We start from the raw sequence: 24,673 nt of genomic DNA, 5'->3' as shown, positions 1-24,673 counted from the left end.
TAAGTGCAATTCCACCATGAGTACAAACTCAGAACAACAAGAATCAAGAAAGTACAATTTCAATAAAGTTAAACTACAAAGTGCCATTAGTTTGTGCCGTCTAAGTGCTATTAAAGTGCTACTACGGCGCTACCTTCTTTATTCAAGGTGTAGTCGAAAAAGATGTGTTTTTAGTTTGCGACGGAAAATGTAGAGACTTTCTGCTGTCCTGATGCCAATGGGGAGCTCATTCCACCATTGAGGAGCGAGGGGCTGTCTGTCACTTTCACGGCGGTGATGAAACAGTCTGACTATAAAAATGGGCAAAGAGGTGGTTCGTCGGTGGTTCCTGGATGGAGATGATGTGGGCCAAGGTGGCTCAGCAGAGGACAACCTGAAATGACACCCACCTGTCACTCAAAGTGGCCACGCCCTCATTTATGCATAACTTTAAGCCTCTATATAATTTCAACCGGAGAGTTATGTAAAGACTCACCGTCCAGTTTTTATTTAATCCAGTCAAGTGGTGAGCATTTTAACATATAGGTCTTGGCTCATGTTTGAAGCCAGCCTCAAGTGGCCGTTTAAGGAACTGCAGTTTTTTTGGCACTTCCACTTCAGCTTCATTTCTCAGCACAGGGGGTTGCCGCTTGGAAGGAACAGCATTGGTCTCCCAGCGGGCGTTCTGATTGGCTCGTTAGCACAACAGTGACACCCAAGTGCGCACGCTGGCAGTGAGGACTAACCTCTTCATGTCTCTACCTTCTCGTTCACAAGGTAGGACTTCAAAATCATACAGATAAAAAGTCCACGCTAGTTTTTTAGGTTAGTATATAACACATGCACACACACAACTATCTCTGTAGCAGGCTGCTCGGCTCTCAGGGTCTCCACCAGGGCTAGTTATAGCTGTCCATTAGCGGCTGTTCTGAGCCCAATGGAGAAACTGGGTCAGAACTGTGTAAAAAGTATGTTGTATCCTCCGTCTCTCTGATCCATGAAGACGCACACACCAAACATAGGAACTCATAACAAAAGTATTTATATATTAGCCCTGCCCTGGTTATTTGTGCCCTCATCCATTAGTGCTCCACATCCTGTTTTCCAGACCATAATGTTCTATGTTTACATGTCTGCTGTTGTTTGCATTCATTCAATGTAGCAAATGACTATTACAGAGCTGGGTTCAACAGCCCTTTGCATCGCATGTAATTTTGAGGAGTTTCAACCGTGCTGAATGGACTCCATTCACAAAGAGCTTCAAATCTGTGAGCCAAGTGCTTCACAAGGGTTCATATTCATCACACTCACACACACACAGATGGTATCGGAGCCGCCATGCAAGGCCGATGCCCTGCTCAGTGGGAGCAGTTTTTGGTTCAGCGTTCTGCTCGAGGACATTTCCAAATGCTAACAGGCGGAGCTGGAAACTCGACTTAACTCAGCTGCATGTCACCAACATGTAAAGTGCTGCTGGGGGAGGGAAGTTCAAAGCACGTATGTGAAGAGCTGAGCTCCCGTTAGCTGACTTTTCACAGCGTTATCGACTGACCCGCCTGGAACATGTTACGACGGTCATATTGTATTGATGACCGAATGATATTGGTTATGATATTGATGAACTTTACAGTGTTGATAGCAGCTACAGTTAGATATGCAATGTGTTGTGAGTGAATCTTTTTCCAATGTCTTTGCCAGGTGCCTTAAAAACAAGAAAAAGGGCATTCTGGGAAGGTTACATGACAAGGTTAAATATACATATTTTAGACAACTAAAAGACTTAAAAAATAAATAAATCTATATCAGTTCAGATTTATACTAGATTTAGAATATCTCACTGGTTTTCTTTGTTTTCTTTTCTTTGTGTTTTTTTTTGTCAAAGGAGTCTGTTGGCTTTGCAGAGAGCATAGATGACGGCTTCAGTTCGAAAAGGGCTGTCTCACAACAAGGTATATATAGTCAAAACTTAAACTAATATAGATTTGTTTTTAATAAGTAGGCCTTTCTTTTAGGTTTATAAAATAAGTCTTGCTGCTGCCCCCTTAATAGAAGTACATTGCTGGTACATATGTCTGTTTCTCCGAACCGGGGAGGGCCATCGATTATGGATACAAAAGCCAAACTATCCCCTTAAGCAGAAAATCCCACAGAACTGGTTGTTACCGCCTGCTGAATATTTTTTATCAGACATAACTCTGTTGCTCTCCTGAAGGTTTCTTCCCTTTTTTCCCTGTGAAAGGGTTTTTACTATTACTGTCGTATGTGTACAGATTGTAAAGCCCTCCGAGGCAAATTTGTATTTGTGATTTTGGGCTATACTAAATAAACTGAATTGAATTGAATAACCCTAGGTATTATTCTCAGCTAGCTTTCTCCAGAGTCGTGTTCTCTGATATCTGTTGCATATTTTGCATATAAATGAGTGTCTTTGCATGAGAAGACATTTTGCAGCGATGGATGATTATTATGTAATAGCCTTTCCTCAGGGGAATTCAATTTGCCAATGTCCGGATGTCAATTTAGAGAAGTGATTGCGACACCGGCTGAGTGATGGATAATCAGTTACAATTTTGTGGGAAACGACGGCGGCAAACATCTGATTGGAAGAGAAGAACAGTAGCGTCTCTTCCTCTCGTCTGAGGTGAAATCCACGCTGATTAGACCCTGACTATAATCTTATTATGGCTCATCTCACTTATTAAATCATCGCAATTCTGGTGTAATTGACAAGAATGCTCTTGCTACCATGAAAAGATGATGGCAGTCCACCACAGGATCACAATAAAAGGGAGCGCAGTTCAATGACCTGAGCTCTCCATCCTGTATTTGACACATTACCCTCTGGTCAGCATTTTAGTCTCGCACCTTCATGTCTACATATTGAATGTGTGTTGGGTGTGTTGGGTCGTCTTTCTGCACTCGACTCACAACGTGGTTTCAGATGGAACAAGAAGCTTTGAGGCAGAGCGGTTTATGGGGCCGTCTCCAAAAAGAACACCTCCGATTTATCCCTGTCTTTAAAAAAAAAGAAAACTAATTTATGGTTTATGGCTATGTTCTCCATTTGTCAACAGAAGAAACATAACATGGGAAATCACACTGGTGTCTCCTTGGCGAGCAGAGGCAATCTTGATTACATTGGCAGTGTACTGCAGTGAGGTTAGTACTGCATTACATCATTAAAAATCACAGAGAAGATGACTGTTACTGTTTTTGTGCTTCGGAGATGTACTAGTACACAAATGAGATTATATCAGCGCTACGATGGTGACAAACTACATGTCCATAATTAGTATTATGGTTTCATATTACAAATATCTCACGAGTGTGACAACTATGCATGCTGATGAGAGATCCCAGAGACCCTTCGTGCAACATTGTGTGACAGTAGTGCCTGAGACGTTTATGCTTTTAACGGAACAAACTGTTGTTGATTCGATATACCTTATTGGTCACCCCAAAAATGGTGATGCTCTTTCCCTCTGGTTGGTATCTAGGTTCCTCCTCAAGGACACGTCCACCCGTGGGATCAAATAAGAGCACTCCGACTGGGGTGTGATCTCACTATTCACAGGCCAATCTGCTGTCCCTGTGATATTGTGACGCTGCCAAGCTGTGCAGATGACGCCCACATTTACAGCCACACTGTATTTTTTGTCGTTCTCGCAGGAAAAACCCATAACATATTTTGCAAAGGTTCATACAGTGTTCTGCATTGTGCTAATGATGCTCGTCAGGTCTCAGCCATCACAGAGATGCAAGGCGCAGTCAACGCTTGTTGCCAGTCAGTGTCCCCAGGTGTGTGAAAGCTTGCATATTAATGTGCTGCCGCAGTGATGCTATATTAATACTGGGATGCAACGATGGTCTTACCGTGCTCCTCAGCTGCACAGTCGCCCTACAATGACAGTCACAATGACAACTTTGGGAAACTGCAACTCAAAAAGGAAAAGCAGTCGTGCTCAAACTCCCAGCAGAGAGGCATGATGGGTAATATCCTGCCTCAAGGAAACACAATACAGCCCAGGACTGATGCAGCCACAGCGAGGGAACTCAAGCTCACATGGCAATTAACCAGTTTTCATTACTAAACAACCAAGCAACTCTTTCACATTTTGATACTGTTTCTACTGCATCCACATACAGAACAGCAGGTATTGGTATTTTAACATATATTCTAATTTCAGCACAAATATTTCAGTGGAAATAACTTTTGGGGGGATTTTAGAGGTCATCTTGCCATTTTGAATTTTGCACAAAAGTTCCATATGTCACTAAACCTGGGCCAGGTCGCCCCCCGGTGGTGTAAGAGTGTGTTCAGTTTGAGATATACTTTGGTTCAAGGACAATTTAGTCACGTTTAAACAAAGTGACGTTTGTTATGAAACATTCTTGTTGTCTGTTGTTCTAAAGAGCAAAATACAGTACCAAGATATATGTCAAATCCATGAATTTATTCTCCACCAACTGACCAAATAAAGGTCTTAACATATTTAAATTCTTGTAATTATTAAAATGTCTGTTGCTGGATCGCCATTTGTAGCCACACCAGTTAAAGGGCAACTCTTTCACACATGAATTCCTGCCTGTCTGCCTGTCTTGTGGACATAACTCATTGTTGCGTTATATATATATATATATATATATATATATATATATATATATATATATATATATATATATATATATATATATATATATATATATACAGATAACTTTCGAGGGGAGAAATAAACTCAAAATCAGATATGTTAACCAGAACTTCAAAGGTTTAGCCCACATTTCCGAACACTATCCTATCCCAAGAGAGAATAATGCTATAAAGTTTTTTTGGTGATTGCCGATAACGATAAACATTCTTCTCTGGTTCATCGGCCATATACATAATATATTGGAATTCTTCATTTGGTGGTGTTGGCCTTTAATACTGGGAAAAATATTATTATATATTATAATTTTTTTCCTTTCACACATGCAAGGATTCAAAGACATGCTGGGCCGAGCGCCGGCGGTCGATCCTGCCATGCAACAGACCGCTAGCTTAAAAATTGCGCTGTGGTGAGAATGTGTTGGAATTAAAGACAAATATCAAGAGCCAAACAAAGAGTTAGTTCACATTTGGGTTTCCTTTGAGAATTGTTTCTATTTTTAAAATAAATATCTTACCTTTGGCCTTTCGTCCAAGATTTGCTGGCGGATATCCTTTTGCTTCTCCAGTAGTCTCTCCTGTCTTTTACTCTGAGCGTCTTCCAACTACACGCACACACACCACACACACACACCACACACACACACACACACACACACACACACACACACACACACACACACACACACACACAGAGGGTAAAGAGGGTTATTTGTTCAGGAATAATCTGTGGGGAACTCCGTAGGCTTATTTACTGTGCAAATAGCCCATCATGTTTTACACACACACACACACACGGATACCATAAGATATTTGCATATCATCGATAATAAAGTGCCATACCCACAGATGATTAGTACTGTAGGCAGTGGTGCATCATGAAATACACGTTTGAATTACTATATTACCGGTATATTATATGGCAATGATCATTGTGGACTACCCGTTCTCTCTATCCTCTCTTACCCGTTTGATGTACTGCACCACCTCGTTGACAAACGATCTGTTGATCTCCAACTTCTCTCTGAGGGAGAGAGTTTTCTTCATCAGTCAAACCAAGCAACTGGTCCCAACAGAGATAAATCCTCAGTGTGTAGTGACATCTAGTGGCCATACAAATATAACACCCTTCAAATAACTGTTGGTATATTAACAATCGAAAACAGATACTTACTCCTCTGTCACGTTCTTGTCTTTAGACTTGGCTTCGTTGATCTTCTCTTGTCTTTTCTTGTCCATTTTCTTCTTGAGGTCCTTCTTTTCTCTGCGGATGGAGAGAATTGAAAATGTGGGTGAAGATGTTTGCGTTTGTGTGCATGTGTGTGCACGCTGCATGCTGAGCACAGTCTTACTTCTCACAGATGTCTCTGAGCTTTTTAAGCTGAGCACTCTGGCACTCTTCTGCTATGGCGGTCAGCTTCTCCACCAGCTAGAGAGAGAGAGAGAGAGAGAGAGAGAGAGAGAGAGAGAATCCTAATTTGACACAAAGAACTAAACAGAGTCAAGAGACGGGAAAGTAAAGCTGCCCTATCTAAGTCTACTAATCGGTCGTTTTGGTCTTCGATTTCTTTTAGACGATTAGTCGTTCTTCATGCTTTTTTCATGCTTGAATCACTCATTTTCTACAAAATAATGAACACATCTGCTTTAAATCTTATTTTACTCAGTACTTCAATTTAATTCAAGTTGCATTTGTTGAGATAATAATAATACATACAAAATTCAGATCAGGAAAACAACATAATCTCCTATCTGCTTGTTGTCTTTTGCTTGAATAAATCATTAAACCACCTCAGCTGTGGTCACTGTGCAGGTGTACCGGAGCAGAAGACATTATTTTTCCACACCGTGCAACAGAAAATGTGCACAGGCAGCAGCATGATGCAGCACCATGATGCAGCAGGAGGCAGTCAGTGCTTCAGTCCAACACAAGTCTGGGCCAAACCCTGCATGTGTGTCAACGAGTGTAACATCTACATTTGAATGCTTTTACCAATTAATTATTTTTACACCCAGTATTATTTATGCATCCAGATCAGGCTACAGTAATATTATTAGTTTCTTAGTATTTGTAGAATTAGTCTCCAGTGGTGATTGCATAGGATTGTTTACAACTTGACATGATGAACATTGAAATGATATATATATATATATATATATATATATATATATATATATATATATATATATATATATATATATATATATTGTATTAAAACAGATACTAATCTTTTCCAAAACATGTTTTTGTCTATTCTTCTTCAATCCATGCACCTGTATTAACTGGCCGGTTTAGCAGCAATCTAACAGCGGCATAATTTACATTTATGTACATGTATATATGCATTTTTTTATTACACACGTGATAAAGTACGACAAAAAAAAAGACATTTGGTACATCCCTACTAACTGGTGTTATTCACTCTGGGAAAGAGCATATAAGGAAATGACTAATATATCTATAATCATTAAATCTGTATATGTGATGTGTGTGTGTGTGTGTGTGTGTGTGTGTGTGTGTGTGTGTGTGTGTGTGTGTGTGTGTGTGTGTGTGTGTGTGTGTACCTGCTTGATGTGTTCCCGTTTCTGGTACTTTTCGCTGTAGTACTGTTCCTGGCGAAGTGTGAGGAGCTGCTGCTGTTGCTGCTCCTTCAGCTCCGCGAGCCTCTGGCTGTACTCCTGATCCAGGTCACACAGCTCCTGGTCCAGGGTGGACAGGGAGTGCTCGGACCGGCTAGACGCACACACACACACACACACACACACACACACGCACACGCACACGCACACACAAACAGAACATCCACAAATTAAGATACCACTTCTCTGGTCCTAACCATTCTATAAATGTAAATTAATGTTTACGATATGCACCTTCACATAAAATAAAACTTGTATTTGTTAGTATTACTGGTACATATATCCACGTGGACGCCCTCAAGTTATTCCAAACGTCAGAAGGAACACTTATCTGCTCCCTTGGAGTAACTTGGTTGAAATGTGTTATCAGTGTTATGCAGTGCTCTGCGGTCCACACTGGACCGTAATCTCTGCTGTGAGTACTGGTGCTTCAGTGTGTGATGGAGTCCTGATGGTCCTGAACGAATCCCAGAGGCTAAGAGGAAACCTTATCGGCTCTTTCTAATTCTACACATAGCTCAGCCTTCCTTGTGGGTTTTGGTGTGTATTCAAAGTGTGAAGGATGTGTTGTGTGTGTTTCTGTAGATGGAGAAAGAAAGGAATGAAGAAGGAAAGGAGGGGAAGGACATTTCATTCACCATTATATATATATATATATATATATATATATATATATATATATATATATACACAACATGTGTTGTGTTTATTATTTGATTTAAACGTCATTCCGCTCTCCGTGCCTCATATGTTATTGCTTCAGACAGCAATTTACTTCATTTCCCGAGAATGACCTTCAAACATCCTCAGGCGGATCCTCCGGGTCTGAAAGGTGAAGGCAACGTGGACGTGCCTTAAACTACGCCCACTCTCAATATACAGGTTTTGTAAGCTACACTTACAATCTGTATGTCTTATTGTAGTAAAGGCTTGTAAAAAAAAAAAATTATCTTTTCTTTTATTATGTAGTGAAAACGTTTATTGCTAACTGTAGTTGTGCTGGTAAATATAGCGTCTACATTGGGCCGCTTAGCCGTGGGAGTGATTGAGTTGTGTTGATGTGTTTTTTTGGGGGAATTTTCTTTGAAGAGGGACCGAACCAAAAGAGAAAAAAGGCTGTGAAGAGGGAAACCAACAGCAGGACATTTTGAGGAGAAGAAGAGGAGGGCTACCTACCTTTTCTTACCGTCTCGTTTGTGGCTCTTCTGCAGGGTGGAGCGCCGCCGCTGATGCTGGCCCTGCAGCTCGGATACACGGGCCGTGTGCTCCTTGATCAGTTCGCTGGTCTTGCGGTGGTGCTTCCGGACCAGCTCCTTCATCTCCTTGTACTGCTTCCTCTGCTCTCGGACAAAGCCCTTCTGCTGCTTCAGCTCCTCTACTGTCTGAGCCTCCAGTTCTAAAGGCAGCGCATAGGAGGAGGGAAAAGTGAGCACGAGAAAGGGCTGTTAAAACCAAAGTTAAATTCTCTCTGGTGACTTTAATCATGCCCCTCCGTCCTCCACTCTACCCACATTCACCCAGTACATCACATGCCACACCAGAGACAATAAGACACTGGATCTTCTCTATGCCAACACCAAGGAGGCATACTCATCATCACCTATCCCTCCCCTGGGCAGATCTGACCACAACCTGGTGCACCTCCTGCCTGTGTGAGGTATTCAGTGATGCCCATGGGGAAGACATTGACGGTTTCACCGACTGTATCACAGACTATATCAACTTCTGTGTTCACCGTACCCACCAGGACTGTATGGTGTTTCTCAAATGGCAAACCCTGGATCTCTCTGGAAATAAAGGCCCTCCTCAAGGAGAAGAGGAGGGTCTTTAGATCTGGCAAAAAGGAGGAGCTGATGACTGTGCAGAGGGTGCTGAGGATGAAGATCAGGCAGTGGAAATATATCTAGAGGGCGAAGATGGAGGACCAGCTGCAGCAGAATAACACTATTGGGGTCGGAAAGGGCATCAAGGCAATTTCTGGGTTCGAGAGGCCCAACCAACAGCCTTTGGGGGGACCAAAAGTGTGTGAATGATCTTATTTTTTAACAGATTTGACCAGCCAGCCAGCCACCCCTCCACCTCCCCCTTCCCACAACACTCGGCTCCCCTCCCCACTCCAACACCTGACAGCACCCCAGCGTGTCCCTTAATCAGGTGAGGAAGGAACTGAGGAGGATCAAGGTGAGAAAGGCCACGGGTCCAGACGGCATCAGCTCAAGGCTCCTCAAATCCTGCGCAGACCAGCTGTGCGGCATAGCGGAGCACATCTTCAACTTGAGTTTGAGGCTGGGGGAAGTACCACAGCTATGGAAGACATCCTGCGTGGTACCAGTACCAAAGGTCCAAGGACCTCAACAGCTACAGGCCGGTGGCATTAACATCCCACCTGATGAAGACCCTGGAGAGGCTGGTCCTTGTCCATCTCCGCCCCCTGGTGAGCTCATCCCTGGATCCACTTCAGTTCGCCAACCAATCTGGCATCGGGGTGGATGGCGCCGTCATCTTCCTGCTACAGAGATGTCTCTCACCTGTAAAAGGCTGGAAGCACTGTGAGAGTCATGTTTTTCGACTTCTCCAGTGACTTCAACACCATACAGCCTTTTGCTTCTGAGGGACAAGCTGGAGCAGACCGGGGTGGACCACATCTGGACTACCTCACCAACCGTCCACAGTATGTGCGGATACGGGAGTGTGAGTCAGATCGGGTGTCCTGCAGCACTGGGGCCCCACAAGGAACCGCTCTTGCTCCATTCCTCTTCTCCATATACACCTCGGACTTTAAACACAACTCTGCTAACTGCCACCTGCAAAAGTTATCTGACGACTCTGCAATTGCCGGCCTCATCTCCGCCGATGATGACAGGGAATACAGAGAACTGAACCAGGACTTTTTAGGATGGTGCCAGCGGAACCACCTCCAGATAAACTCTAGCAAGACCAAAGAGCTGGTAGTGGACTTCCACCGGGGTAAACGCTTTCCTCCGGTACCAGTGAGCATACAGGGACTAGACATTGAGATTGTTAGTAATTAGTTAGTAATAATTGTAAGTATCTGGGTGTTCACTTGAATTACAGACTGGACTGACCACGCACACGCACTCTATAAAGAGGGACAGAGCAGACTGAGGTCTTTTGGAGTGCAGGGAGCACTCCTGAAGGCCTTCTTTGACTCTGTGGTGGCTGCTGCTCCAGAAGGCCACTCTATGGAGTGGTCTTCTCATACCTGATGAACCACACCTCCCACCCCATGCAGGACACTCTGGCAGCGCTGCACAGCTCCTTCAGTCACCGACTGATTCATCCCCGGTGTCTGAGGGAGAGGTACCGAAAGTCTTTCCTTCCCGCTGCTGTCAGGCTGCATAACAAGCTGAGCTCACAGTAGACCACAAACACTTATAACACTTTAATCACTATGGCCACTTTAATTACATTCATCTGGTGCAATATATAATACACAGTGTTGGGGGTAACGAGTTACAAAGTAACGGATTACAGTAACGTAATTACTATTATAGGTAACGAAGTAAAGCAACACATTACACTCAAAATATTGGTAACTACACCACTTTACTAGACCTCACTAACGCGCGTTCCTACGTTACTCAAGCCATTTTTACCAGTCCGAAAAGTTTTCTTTTAGTGGCGCGCGAGTCACACGACACTTCCTGCATGAACAATCTATCACAGGGTACGTCCCAAGTCTCTAAATTGCATCCCCGTTTCCCTCAACCAAGCGCGGAGAGAAGACGCGAGGAAATAGGTTTTAATAGACATGAGACGTCCTTTCCTCTGAAGCGTCACGTGAAGCGATGTAGGTTTCTGATGACTGCGACTGACAGCGGATCACATCTGATCAGCTCTTAGTCGCTTTAACAGCTGATGGAGTTTTGTTCGGAGAGTTTTTAGCGAACATTCCAATAAAAATGCACTTAAAATAATTGATTTAATGGTGTTAAACTACTACTTACATTAATAAAGACACAGTTATCATGAGTGTCAGAGTGGAGATGTTTTCTCTGTCGTCTGTTACCGTTTAATAATCTGCATTGAGTATTTATATACTGTGATGTGTCCTGCTTATACGCGCAGGATCCATTTCTACTGGCGGAATGAGTCTGATTGTGACATCATTATAAAATAACCCACAATATAAATATAGTTTCTCTTCATTACGTGTTGTAAAAAGTGTTTCCTCTCTCCAGCTCTCTGATTTTAAAGACATACATAATACGTTATTGAGGGAAACAACAGATACAATCTTAGAAGGCAGTAGTTTGTGGTCCTTTTGTGGTTCAGACCTATAATGAACATATTTTAACCAGATGGTGAATAATTTAACAGATTTAATATATAACTTGAGTTTAATCTGTGATCGTCTTCACTCTAGTATGAAACTCCAGCGATCAGTCCGCTCAGCTGCAGCGTCCAATCACCAAAAGTGCTATTCATTTTTCTATCTTTCTTAAACCACTACAATGATTCCTATAACAAGCTGGTTTTGTTCTTAAACATTTGGTTTAGTGGGGTCTCATGTTTCCCGAAGCCTGTTTTCAATGTGTTATGCTGTTTGACCTGAATGTCCCAACCATACACAGCCTCTTGCATCCTGTTGTTTGTGGATTTTAAAGTGAGGCATATTTCTTTGGTCAGACAGTGTGAACAGGGTTAATGTTCGTTCAAGTTAATGGCTGAGTTTTATATGCCATTTTGTTTTACATGTTTACAATTACAATACACTATGTGGAAAGGCTAAGAGATGCCCTTTATTGAACATTGAAAATAAAGTGATGAAAGGGCCATGATGTTTGGCCAAGTATCTTTACGGTTAATTTGTACATTTGCTTAAAAAAATGGAAAGTAAAGTAACTAGTAGTGTAGTTACTTTTCAAATGCAGTAACTAGTAAAGTAATCTAGTTACAATTTTCAGAAGTAACTTGTAACTAGTTACTTTTTCTGAGTAACTACCCCAACACTGATAATACATTTAAGTACTTTTATATACTTTTTTATTCTGTCTGTGTATTTAATACTGTTTAATACTGTTATATATATGTACGTATATATATACATATGTATATATATATATATATATATATATATATATATATATACGTATATACATATATATATATATATATATATATACGTATATATATACATATGTATATATATACGTACATATATATATATGTATATATATATATATATATATATATATATATATATATATTTATATATACATATATATATATGTATTCCTATTCAAATTGTGGATATGCAAAACATATAAAATGCAGAGATTATGAGCAGTTTTAGTTGCATTGGAGTGATGAATATAACAACAACTTTGTCACATTATACCTCGAGAATGTCATAAGCATGATGCAACACATGTGACAAAATATTCTTAATTTGTTGTTGTGAATTTTCTTTGTGTGAACATTTCGGGTAAACAGTAACAATCTTTAAAGTTACATTTCATTTGCATAACACAAAATTATTGATCTATTTAAATGATTTCTATGGTTATGAATCCTCTTAATTATAAACTTCCGAAAAGTACTTTGGTCTTGCAAACTCGGCAGCAATACAATATTCTGTGATAAATCATGAACACATCTGCAGGGATGGCTCCCTCCACAAAAAGCCAATGGGGGGTTTTGCATGAAATATGCTCTTTATGATGCTTTAGTGTTTTCTTCAGCGAGATAATCTTCCCAAATGAACACCACTGGTAATGAATGCAATCGGCAGAAGTAAACAGTAGACTCGGACTCATGGCTACATGAGCCCGACCAGAGACAAGCTGCAATGACGTTTTGTAATCTCATTTAGCAACCGCCTTTTTAAGACCCTTTAAAGCTCTAAAGTTCACAAGAGGTGTAGTTACTGATGCATTTCAGGCATCTAACTAAACAAAACCTTACATTTGAGACAAAGGGAACCAGATGTGCAGAAATGCTGACTCATTCCCAGGTTTTAGGACTCATTCCTGCAGCTCTCTATAGCCAAGAGATATAAGGCTTGAGGATGAAGTTTGAAAAGACAACCTTACCAGTGAGGACACTCTGAATGATGTCTTCAGTCTTCACTGATGGTTTCAATGAGCCTGGTGACCAAAAACAAGTTCACAGGTATTTTCACACGTCATTTTAATATATATTAAGAGTAGAACAGTGTTTATCCCACCAAAAATATTACATATATTCTGTTTTTATCAATAGAATCTTAGAGGCAGCTTCAAATATTCTACATTGGTAGATAAACACTTCATAAAAAGGTGTAAAAATGTAAGGTGTGAATACCAACTAATATATAATGTATAATCTCATAGGATAATCTGCATATAAAACAATATATTTGAAGTTTCACCGGAAGTAAATACGAAGTTTCAACATAATTGACATTTCAGGAGACATTTTAGCTTTGTTGTGATGTGATGTTGGCATTCACACGGTACCTGCAGATTGGGGCTGGTGGCCGACCAGCGACGGGGGTTTCGGGGCAATGATGGGCGTGTAGCTCAGCCCGTTCTCTGCTGGCAGTGTCACCCTCTGGTCCACCTTCGATTCTGAGGGGGCATCGATTCCTGCCTCCACCTGTCCATCACATGGAAGAGTCAACATGTGGTCGACACAGACTCTTTTTTGCAGAGCATTTAAAATTATTACACTAAGGTACTGTAACATGAATGACAACACATTTATACCATGTCAGCATTTATCAGATACACACAAAAAACATTGCATCACTGGTCACAAACACACACAGCACATTTATCTGCTGGTATCAGGTGAAGAAAAAAAAAAAATATATATATACTTCTTCTTTGTTTGAACTTGAATACAAATTCCCTGAATATCTCCTCCATGACCTGATATAATGTTTAAAAGTCCATGAGTGTTGTTGTACCTGAGTCCTGCAGGATACTTTGTAGATATAGCTTTGGTAACCCACTCTCAACATTGCAGATCTTATTAATTTCCCAGAGGCTGCGCTGAAATCGTGGACTAGAAACACTTATCTCTTGAAGTGTTAACGCAATTATAAATAATCTTTTGTTCTCGTCGCACCAGCCAGATCCCCCTCTCCCTTCTTCCTCTGCTTGCTCCGCTCTGAATTCATTCCTGCCTTTTCCACGCTCGGGCCACTTTTGGCAACTGTTGCCATGGTCACACCATGAAACAGCGCCCCACTGGCCATCCTCACGGGTAATCATATCAGCTGGCAAATCAGATAAAAGAAGCCCTTCAAGAACAACCCTCCTCCCCCAGTCTCTTCTGGTTATAACCTGAGATACCCTTGAGTCCTGCCTTGGCTCTCGCATCTCTCCTCAGATATCATTCTCCGGTCTCCCCGTTGCACTGTGCCTTCGTCCATCATCGGCTGCCTGTGCTCTTTCAAAATGACAACCAATCACAAAGATTGCAGCTACTTTACTCTCAAAATTCAGCACTTAGAAGGTTGCCGTCCTCCTGCCGGTGCTGATGGCTCATTAGTGTGACGTGTTTTTGCAGTGTGATCTTCCCTCAATAACGTCTCGTGGATCAAAAGCTTTGTCTAAAAGCAGCCGGGACGTGTTAAAACTCCCTAAGCTGCTCGGCCTTCAGGTTAACTACGTTCAAGCTGTAGCTTGTGCTCCAGTTAAAGGTTGCTGCCAACTGGTGAGAGTCATATAGTTGGATTGTTTCCTAAACATAGCCTCAAGAACTGATGGGAATCACGTCACATCAGTTCAGTTGCTCGTTGGTGTTTTTTTTTATGTGAAAAGTAGTTTGAGATTCTGTCAAGAAGGAGACAAAGTCGTGACCGAGATTCCTCTTCATTCACCTATTTTATTGCCATATATATATACTGTGTATGCGTCTCCTTAAAATAATCAAAGGACCTTGCCGAGGTGAATTGTGTACATGTGGGAATTTTCCTTTGTTTTCTGTGAGACTGTGTTTTAAAGTGTGGTGAAATTAAGAAACCTCATCATTATGTTTCTTCCTAAATTGCAACTTAATGAAGAAGCGGGGGGCTCCACTCTGTCTCCATCGTCCCATTCTGCCCACCATATGGTTTCATTTCTAAACCGGTTAGCTCCTGATGATGAGGCGAGTGGCCAGCTGCCTGAGGGGACGCTCATCTCCATCAGCAATTGATCGGCGGCACAAAGCTTTCCACACATAAAAAACTAACAGAAAAACACACACACACACAGATAAAGAGAGAGAGACAAAAACACACATAATAAATAAAAAAGCAAACGAGAGAAGAAATAAAGATTAGACAGAGAGAGAGAGAGAGAGAGAGAATATACATATATATATATAGAGAGAGAGAGTGCATAGAGAGACACAAACACACACACACACACAAAGCAAAAGAGAGAGGAAATAAGGATCAGACAGAGAGAGAGAGAGAGAGAGAGAGAGAGACACACACACACACACACACACACACACACACACACACACACACACACACACACACACACACACCTCTTTGTCACCCTCCTCCTCTCCTCCCTCCTCCAGAGTGAGAGCAGCCAGCTGATTGGCTCTCTGCTCCATCAGGTTGACATAGCGGATGGGATTGGATAAGGCTTCGATGACGTCTGAGGAACAGAGAAAAAACAGATCAACCTTTTTGTAAAACCGAACACGAGTCTGAACCTGAAGTGTTTACTTTTTTATTTATTTAAATTTTTGTATACGTTCACCTGACTTACCTGCAAATGTGTCCGGGACGTAGTCCTTCACTTCCACGTACACGAACAGAGTTGGCAAAGTCAGGGACTGGTTCTTCTCGTTCCTCATACTGATGTAGTGGTAGCCTGCATAGTTAGATTCAGGGTCAGAGATAACAATTCAGAAACTCCACCTGCATCAGCAAGCGAGCAGCAAAGCATCCAACGGACCAAATCTTCTGTTCACGTTTACACACGTTACTGTTTTGATGCTGTCTCTGCTCTCCGAGATGAGCTCACGAACATCAGGGGAACAACTCCAGCGGACTTATTTCCAACGTTTAACTTCTGTGGAATTACTGGACATTCTCGTGAAAGGTGCGCTCACCTTAATTCACGCAGCGAAACACTGCAGGAGAGGGAAACGTGCTGGCGCGCTCGTGCGTCTCTGTAAACGGGGATCTCGTACAGCGCTGCCGTGAATATTTCTCTCCAACGTCCGCTCATTGTGCAACAAACTGGATGAACTCCAGCTTCTTGTGGGGAGAGACAGAGACTTTTCTTCTTCCTCCATTTTGTGCTTCACGGAGACCTGGCTCTGTGGATCGATACTGGATTCCGCGTTCCAGCTGGCTGGCTTCCAGCTGTTCAGAGCGGACCGCGTGGATCTCTCCGGCAAGACGAAGGGTGGAGGAATCTGTTTCTACTCCAACAACGGCTGGTGTAACAACGTAACAGTGATTCTACAGCACTGTTCGCCGGATCTGGAATCCCTCATCATCCCTCATCATCCACTGCAAACCCTTCTACTCCCCACGTGAGTTCGCCTCATTCATCCTGGTCGGTGTTTACATGCCGCTGCAGGCCAACGTGCAGGACGCACAGCGGACACTCGCCGAGCAGATACGGTGTGTGGAGCGACCTACCCGGACTCTTCAGTTATTGTCCTTGGGGACTTTAACAAAGGAAACCTCAGCCACGAACTCCCTAAATACAGACAGTTTATTAAATGCCCTACTAGAGAGAAGAGCATTCTGGACCACTGCTACACCACAATCAGTAGGGCTTATCGCGCCGTTCCTCGTGCGCCACTGGGAAACTCTGACCACGCCATGGTTCACCTGATTCCGTCATACAGGCAGAAACTAAAGCTCTGCAAACCTGTGGTGAGGAAATTCAAGAACTGGACCAGTGAGTCTCTGGAGGATCTTCGGGTGTGCTTGGATTGTACAGACTGGGATTTCTTCAGGACTGCTACTAACTGTCTGGATGAGTTCACAGAGGCTGTAACTTCATACATCAGCTTCTGTGAGGACAGCTGTGCTCCAACAAGCTCCAGGGTGAGTTATAACAACTACAAACCCTGGTTCACAGCGGAACTCAGGAAGCTACGGCTGCAAAAGGATCAGGCATTCAGGAGTGGGGACAAGGACTTGTACACAGAGTCAAAATACAGGTTTAGCAAGGCGGTGAGAGATGTTAAACGACTATACTCTGAGAAACTGCAACAACAGCTCTCAGCAAGTGACTCTGCTTCTGTCTGGAGAGGTCTCAGGCAGATCACCAGCTACAAGGCTAAAACCCCGCACTCCATGAATGATCTCCACCTAGCAGATGAACTGAATGACTTGTACTGTCGCTTTGATAGACAATGGAGCAGTCCTGACACCATGCCCCACAGACCCATCAGCCAGCCACAGACCATCAACCCCCCTCCCCCAGCCCATCAGGGGCTCACGCCTCCTTACCACCCCCCCTCTCCAGTGACGACCCTATTATTCTGGAGAGGGACGTCAACAGGCTGTTTAAAAAACAGAACCCCGCAAAGCAGTGGGCCCGGATTCGGTCTCCCCCTCCACCCTGAAGCACTGTGCTGATCAGCTGTCTCTGGCGTTCACTGAAATCTTCAACACCTCCCTGGAGACATGCCACGTACCAGCCTGCTTCAAGGCCTCAACCATCATCCCCGTCCCCAAAAAACCTAGGATCACAGGACTCAATAACTACAGGCCCGTCGCCCTGACCTCTGTGGTCATGAAGTCTTTTGAGCGCCTGGTCCTGTCCCACCTCAAAACCCTGACTGACCCACTACTGGACCCCCTGCAGTTCGCCTACAGGGCAAACAGGTCTGTAGACGATGCTGTCAACATGGCCCTCCACTATTCCCCAGGAACCTACGCCAGGATCCTGTTTGTGGACTTCAGCTCTGCCTTTAATACCATCATCCCGTCTCTGCTGCAGAACAAGCTCTTCCAGCTACACGTGCCCGACTGCACCTGCAGGTGGATCACATACTTCCTGTCTGACAGGAAGCAGCATGTGAAGCTGGGGAAACACGTCTCAGGCTCTCAGACCATCAGCACCGGTTCCCCCCAACGCTGCGTTCTTTCCCCTCTGCTCTTCTCGCTGTACACTAACAGCTGCACCTCCAGTCACCAGTCCGTCAAGCTCCTGAAGTTGGCCGATGACACTACCCTCATTGGACTCATCTCTGGTGGGAGACGAGTCTGCCTACAGGTGGGAGATTGACCACCTGGAGACCTGGTGCAGCCAAAACAACCTGGAGCTCAACGCTCTGAAGACAGTGGAGATGGTTGTGGACATCAGAAAGAACGCAGCCCCACCCGCCCCCATCACTCTGTGTGACTCCCTCGTCGACGCTGTGGAGTCCTTCCGTTGCTTGAGCTCCATTCTAACCCATGACCTCAAGTGGGAGCTGAACATCAGAAAGCCCGGCAGAGGATGTTCTTCCTGAGGCAGCTGAAGAAATTCAACCTGCCAAAGAAAATGATGGTGCAATTCTACACTGCCATCGTTGAGTCCATCCTCTGCTCCTCCATCACTGTCTGGCACACCACAGCCATACCAAGGACAAGGGCAGGCAAATAAACGGATTATGATTCTGATATGACTTTTAATATTTCCCCTAATCCGAAGAAAAGTGGACTAAATCATCAAGTTGAACTATTGAAACTAGCTGAAACCAAACTTTGTCACCTGGACGGATGGCTGACACAGGGATGATACGGTGGCCGATGAACTTCCCTCCTTCTTCAAACACAGCTATCCTCAATGAAGCGAGTGTGGGCAGAACAACCTGAGGGAAATGTATAGAATGCACTCATGAGTACATCAAAATGACACCACCATGTTGCTGTTCTGTTCTTTTTGGTTCAGCCTGTATTTGTGTCTGCCAGACAATGTGTTACAGAGCCACAGAGAACACAGTCTGACCTTCTTGAAGACGATGGCCTCTTCTTCCCAGACCGGGTTGATGGCGTTGCCTTGAGACGTCTTGGTCTTGAACGCTTTCCTCTTGGTGTCCACCGGCAAGCCGAACATGTCGATCTCCACATACGTGCCGACTTTCTTATCTGACAGGAACTGGCCTGAGATGATCTGGAGTGATGGAGTATAGGAAATAAAAAGGCAAAAGAGAGAGGAAATAAGGATCAGAGACACAGAGAGAGAGACACAAACAGACACACACACACACACACACACACACACACACACACACACACACACACACACACGCACACCTTTACAGAGAGTGTGTTGGCCACTATGCCGTCCACTGTGCTCTCAGTGAACGGGTCAAAATGTTTGTCCGGCCGCCTCATGAACTCCGGTTTCAGTCTGAAGCCACACTTCCCGTTGTATTCGTACATGCCGAGGTTCAGCTGCATGGACAGGTCTGAGCAGTGAGGACAGAGTAACACACGTTTATTTGGGTGAGTCGACAATGCTGAAATAATAAAAAAGGTAAAGGTGCAAGGGAATGAAGGATTTACACAATTAAGCGAACTTTAACGCACCGATGGTTTGGAAGTTAAGCGCCACCAGCTGACAGCCGGCGTTCCAGAAGAGCTGAGGGTTGTAGTTGGAGGAGTCCACTCGGGTGCCTTTCGGGTAGATTCTGCTCAGCTGCAGTTTGTTGTACCTGAAGGGAGCTGGTTAAGGAGAATGCTGCATGACAAAGTACAATGCGTACTGTTACTACTCCTACTTCCTCAGGGACCCGAATAGTCGATCTCACAATTGAATCGTCGCAGTGATGTGACATGAAGGATAATTCATAAATAACAACAAATTGAACAGATTAATCAAAGAGGAAGCAAGAAAACTTATACTACTTATATTACGACTTTAAAGAATTAAGAACACTTCATGTGAGGAACTCTCCTCTTCATCACGACCCTTAACCATTAAACCCCTTTTATGTCATCTGCGTCTCTTTAAGTATGCAGAGGAAATGGAAATGGCGGCCTTAATGTTCAAGGGTAATAAAGAATTTGAGCGTCCCTACATTCATCTCATCAGCAGTCTATTAACATGGTGTCAAGACAGAGTTTTGCTCATGAAGACTAACAAGACCGAGGAACTCGTTGCCAAATATAAGGGATGGCAACCCACACATGTGTCAGCCGATAACAGCTGAGGGCCGAGCTGTAAGGAGGGGTAGGTGGTATATATTTATATTTTAATAATCACATATTTGTAAGAAGGCAATGCAAATATTGTGTCTCTTTTTGTAAATGAAATAGTCCTGAGAACACCACACGCCGGTGCAGACATTTTGGGGATTAGTTAACCCTGCCAGCAAGATTATTCGGAGAGCACTAACAGTTTATTTAATTAATTAATTTGAAAAAAAAACAGCATAGGGTCTTTTATTTCATTCTGTCATTGTGTTAAACAAATGGCAAATAATTGCTGATATTTTAACATTTTCATCCCAACCCTTCGGCCCACTTATTATTAATATTTTGTTTTTAAATCTTAGGTATTATAAATCATGACAAAGTGACATAGTTTCTTAGTGTATGCATCTTTGTGAAGCCAAAGACAAATGTATCTGCAAGTGGACAATATATTCTGTCTCTATATATAATACTGCTATTGTAGATTATTTACTGTTTTACTGTTTATTTATATTACTTGTTTTTTTTAATTTAATTTTACTATGTGTCTCTTGCTGCTGTAATCCTGCAATTTCCCCACTGCGGGACTAAAAAAAGGATTATCTTATTTTATTTTAATATGAGTGAAGTGATGAAGAGCAGACAATATAATAACAAGTCAGGCAGAATGTGCATTCAGGTCTCAAAGAACAGAATGTAAACGTACATTTATTAATATTTAGTAGCACAGACCACTGCTTCACTCAAACTGAGAAGGATACTCCACAAACTCCACAGGACATTTGGTCAGTTGCTCCAGCGCTTTCGTCTCCACGAAGGACGACATCTGGTAGCTGCGATTGATCTCTGTGGGTAGATGAGGTGACTTGTTGATCACAGATTGAAGCCATCTTCATTAAAATCATTAAACAGCTTTATTCCAAACATATAATACTAAAAGAGATATTACTCGTGTTCAGCTCAGTTGTACATACTTTTGGAGGCCTCGAAGCTGTTGAACTTGACTGGCTGTATGTAGGTGACCAGGTTGGACATTTCCTCCGTGGCAAACGCCTCGCTGCCTGCTGTTCCCTGTACACACACACACACACACACACACACACACACACACACACACACACGCACACATCATATATCACATAATATCTAAATGCAATGCAGCACAATATTTGCACAATATGTGCACTAGAGGGCAGCCTCGGCACACGGCATGCGAGTGCTGCACACTGTTTTTAAATCTCCATTATTAGCTGTATTTGAACTGACTGCGGAGTGTCACTTTCAAAATACGCACCTCATCCATTGAGCCCTTCTTACAGTCGTCATCATCGTCATCTTCATCCTCGCTTTCTGCCTCCACCTCACCTGAAACACGACGGCCACAGATGGACACGATAAAAAAAAAGATAAACGAAATGCACAAAAAAGAAGTTTGACAGAATCGTGATCAAGTCTTTATCTGGGATCAGTTGGCTCCATTACACCGCCAGCAAAAACATGAATACATTTAACACCGACAGGTCTCGAGGCGCCGGGCTCAGGGCGAGGAAATTATTTAAACATTGTTTCGGTCGACCTGTCCCCAGCGCCCTCATAATGAGAGCTCTGCTGCCGATTTTGCAACTAAAATGGAGGTCACATTGACTGAGGAAATTAATTTCAGCAGAGTAACGGTCGAACTGACCCACAGCGACTCCGGCCTGCCCGGTGAGAGCTCTGCTAAAGCTCTCCCGCCGAATCTGAGGTCACAAATGAGTGTGTGACTCACCGATGGACTTTCTGCCCTGCGGCCTCAAGCTGAGCTCGGCACCCTCCGGAGGCTGCGAGGGATCTGCCATCTCCTCTTTGGTTGAACCTGTGGAGGAGACAAAGTCATCAGCAACGAATCCTACGACCCCTACGAAGTCAAACCAAAGCTCCTGTTGGGGTTTAGTCTACTATCATGCAGCACAGTATGTCATATGACTGTGTGTTCTGTAGTTAATACTAATAATAATAACCTCATAACCAGGACACATTATAAGACTGTGAATGAACACACATGCCACATCGATCCAAGCGAATATTCCTTTCTATGTCTTTTATTTAATTTCTAATAAAATCAATTTAAACAACAACCTTTTATTATCCAGTCAACACAATTCAGATAAGAGGAGAAGAGAGGAGTTCATAATTTTTATTTATTTATAATATTATTAATTATAAAAAATATAATAATATTAATAAATTATACACATTGTCAATATTTGTGTTTTTGAGCTATGGAATATACCCAGTAATATTTGTAAAATAGGATATCTGCACCAAATATCTGCTTTTCCTGCTTGTACCCTCTCTCAAGCACGTCCGCTCTGCTTCAGTACGTCTCTAATGCTTGTGCACGTCGTGGGGCTCAATCGATTCTGCCCAAGGAAGACGGATCGAATACTCAGTTTAGCCAATCACTGATTAAAGAAATAAATGAATGACATACAATTTATCCAATTAGCGCCCTAAAAATGACTTCCTGGAGGGCTATTCTCATCAAGCCCAAGGCTACGCGTTCCTGTGTCTCTGTCTCCTCGTGTAGACGAGGCGCGCGCCACCCATGATAACAACATGACAGCAGCGAGCAGGAACCACTGGTCTTCACAGAAAACCAAACGTGAACTCTGTATAATCTGTCCTCCAACACCTGTTTGAAAGAAGACCTTTGGATGAGAAACTACAGATAAAACACCTGGTCCCAGATCAACCGGACCACCTGACCGAAAAGCAATGCAGATTGCGGTGCTTTTAAATACTTCTTTTACACTACTGTGTAATGTTGCACAATACTAAAAAGGTAGCGCGGTACCCGTACGTTAAAATGATATGATTTTGCATATTTTTAGTATCGATACTTTATTAAAATAACGCGGATCAGAGCGCACTCACTGCTCCCTCTCTCTCTCATACAGAGATGGGCTCAAGGGGGCGGGCCTGCAGTGCGCACACAGCAGCAGCAGTGTGTACTCACAGAGTGATCGCTGGGAAGACATGCACGAGCTTTGGCTGTGCCGACCGTCTCGGCTTGTTAGAACAAAGCTCTCCCAGTTGATATGATATGATGATATGATGATATGATGATGTGTAGTCCAGTAAAGCAGCAGTTTGTAGAATCCAACAGTTTCTGAGTGGAGTTCTGTTGCACACGGTCCCAATCAGGCCACCTGATGCTTGTGTCTGTTCTTTTTTTTAGTTAAAAAGTTTGAAGCTGTAGTTTGAAGTCAAGTGTTTTGTATTTATTTATTTATATTTAAAGTATACTTTAAATAGTAAATATATTGTTCAATTTGAAGAAAAAAATCGGCCTTGGCAATTAAAAAGTATCGGTTCAGGCACCGTTTAGGCACCGGTATCGTTTTAAAAGTATCGTTTTAGCACCTGTATCGAAAAAAAAAAAAACTATGCCCATCCCTAATTATAATATACTGAATTGTATTAATAAGATGTCCTTATTATGTCAAAGTGTTGGAATACATGTTAAATATTTAACTGCAAAGTAGTAATGATACCTGCGTGATACCTTTTTTTTGCATTGAATCATACTGGGATTAGATGGCTCCACCCAAAAAAATTGCCACCAGCCGCCACTGTCTAAAACCAAACCAACTCCACTCCACTCATTAAAAAGGGTTAAAAAGCAACACTTGTGCTGCTTACTTTATCCCACCAGGGGGCAGTGTGTGTCAGTGTAACAGTGAAGCCTGCAGCTCAGCTTCCCAAAAAAAACTAAAAGGCAATCATTAAAATAATTTACAACTGCATGATATCCAAACATGAATCAATAAATAGAAATAGAAATAGAAGAAGCATGCATGTTCTCACACGCACACACACACACGCACACACAAACACACACACACACACACACACACACACACACACACACACACACACACACACACACACACACCCTGAAAAGACATACATGAAGTGTAGCACGCACAAGAATGCAGACATGAACAATTAGAGGGAACTAAAACAGGAGAGCAGCTGCGAAAATATATAAAACCCCCATAAATTGCGATGTATAAAAGTTCAGCAGACAGTTATGGTGAAAATGTACTTTACTGGACACTGCGAGCCAGTGTTTAAGACGCCCCAGCGACCAGCAGTGAATGCGCCTGACAGCAGCCAATAACACCGTCAGCTGATGGAGAGAGCCATGAAAATGATAAACAATAGCTCGGCTCCACTCCAGTGATTCAGTTTCTGGACAGGATGAGAGGCGCTGGTCCATAATACAGATGGACGCAGACGGTCGGTCTGCTTTTCTTTTTTTA

General features: G+C 42.9%; 1 protein-coding gene across 1 annotated transcript in view; it reads right to left on the bottom strand.

Moving 5' to 3' along the window:
* The window catches only part of plcb1l (phospholipase C beta 1-like), a gene marked incomplete at its 5' end in the record, with an annotated part of 114,811 nt that overhangs the window by 6,172 nt on the left and 83,966 nt on the right, over window positions 1-24,673 (bottom strand). The window contains 17 exons of the mRNA XM_079216115.1: window positions 5,146-5,232; window positions 5,594-5,651; window positions 5,802-5,891; window positions 5,980-6,056; window positions 7,193-7,361; window positions 8,444-8,663; window positions 13,324-13,359; window positions 13,729-13,867; window positions 15,755-15,870; window positions 15,985-16,089; window positions 18,940-19,039; window positions 19,177-19,341; window positions 19,485-19,639; window positions 19,761-19,885; window positions 21,128-21,212; window positions 21,341-21,437; window positions 21,661-21,731. Of these exons, the coding sequence (XP_079072241.1) occupies window positions 5,146-5,232; window positions 5,594-5,651; window positions 5,802-5,891; window positions 5,980-6,056; window positions 7,193-7,361; window positions 8,444-8,663; window positions 13,324-13,359; window positions 13,729-13,867; window positions 15,755-15,870; window positions 15,985-16,089; window positions 18,940-19,039; window positions 19,177-19,341; window positions 19,485-19,639; window positions 19,761-19,885; window positions 21,128-21,212; window positions 21,341-21,437; window positions 21,661-21,731 (1,895 nt within the window). The remainder of the gene's footprint in view (window positions 1-5,145; window positions 5,233-5,593; window positions 5,652-5,801; window positions 5,892-5,979; window positions 6,057-7,192; window positions 7,362-8,443; window positions 8,664-13,323; window positions 13,360-13,728; window positions 13,868-15,754; window positions 15,871-15,984; window positions 16,090-18,939; window positions 19,040-19,176; window positions 19,342-19,484; window positions 19,640-19,760; window positions 19,886-21,127; window positions 21,213-21,340; window positions 21,438-21,660; window positions 21,732-24,673) is intronic.

The sequence above is a fragment of the Taurulus bubalis genome (assembly GCF_910589615.1).
Source record: "Taurulus bubalis genome assembly, chromosome: 3".
Classification (NCBI taxonomy): Eukaryota; Metazoa; Chordata; class Actinopteri; order Perciformes; family Cottidae; genus Taurulus; species Taurulus bubalis.
This window is presented reverse-complemented; position numbering and strand designations above follow the sequence as displayed.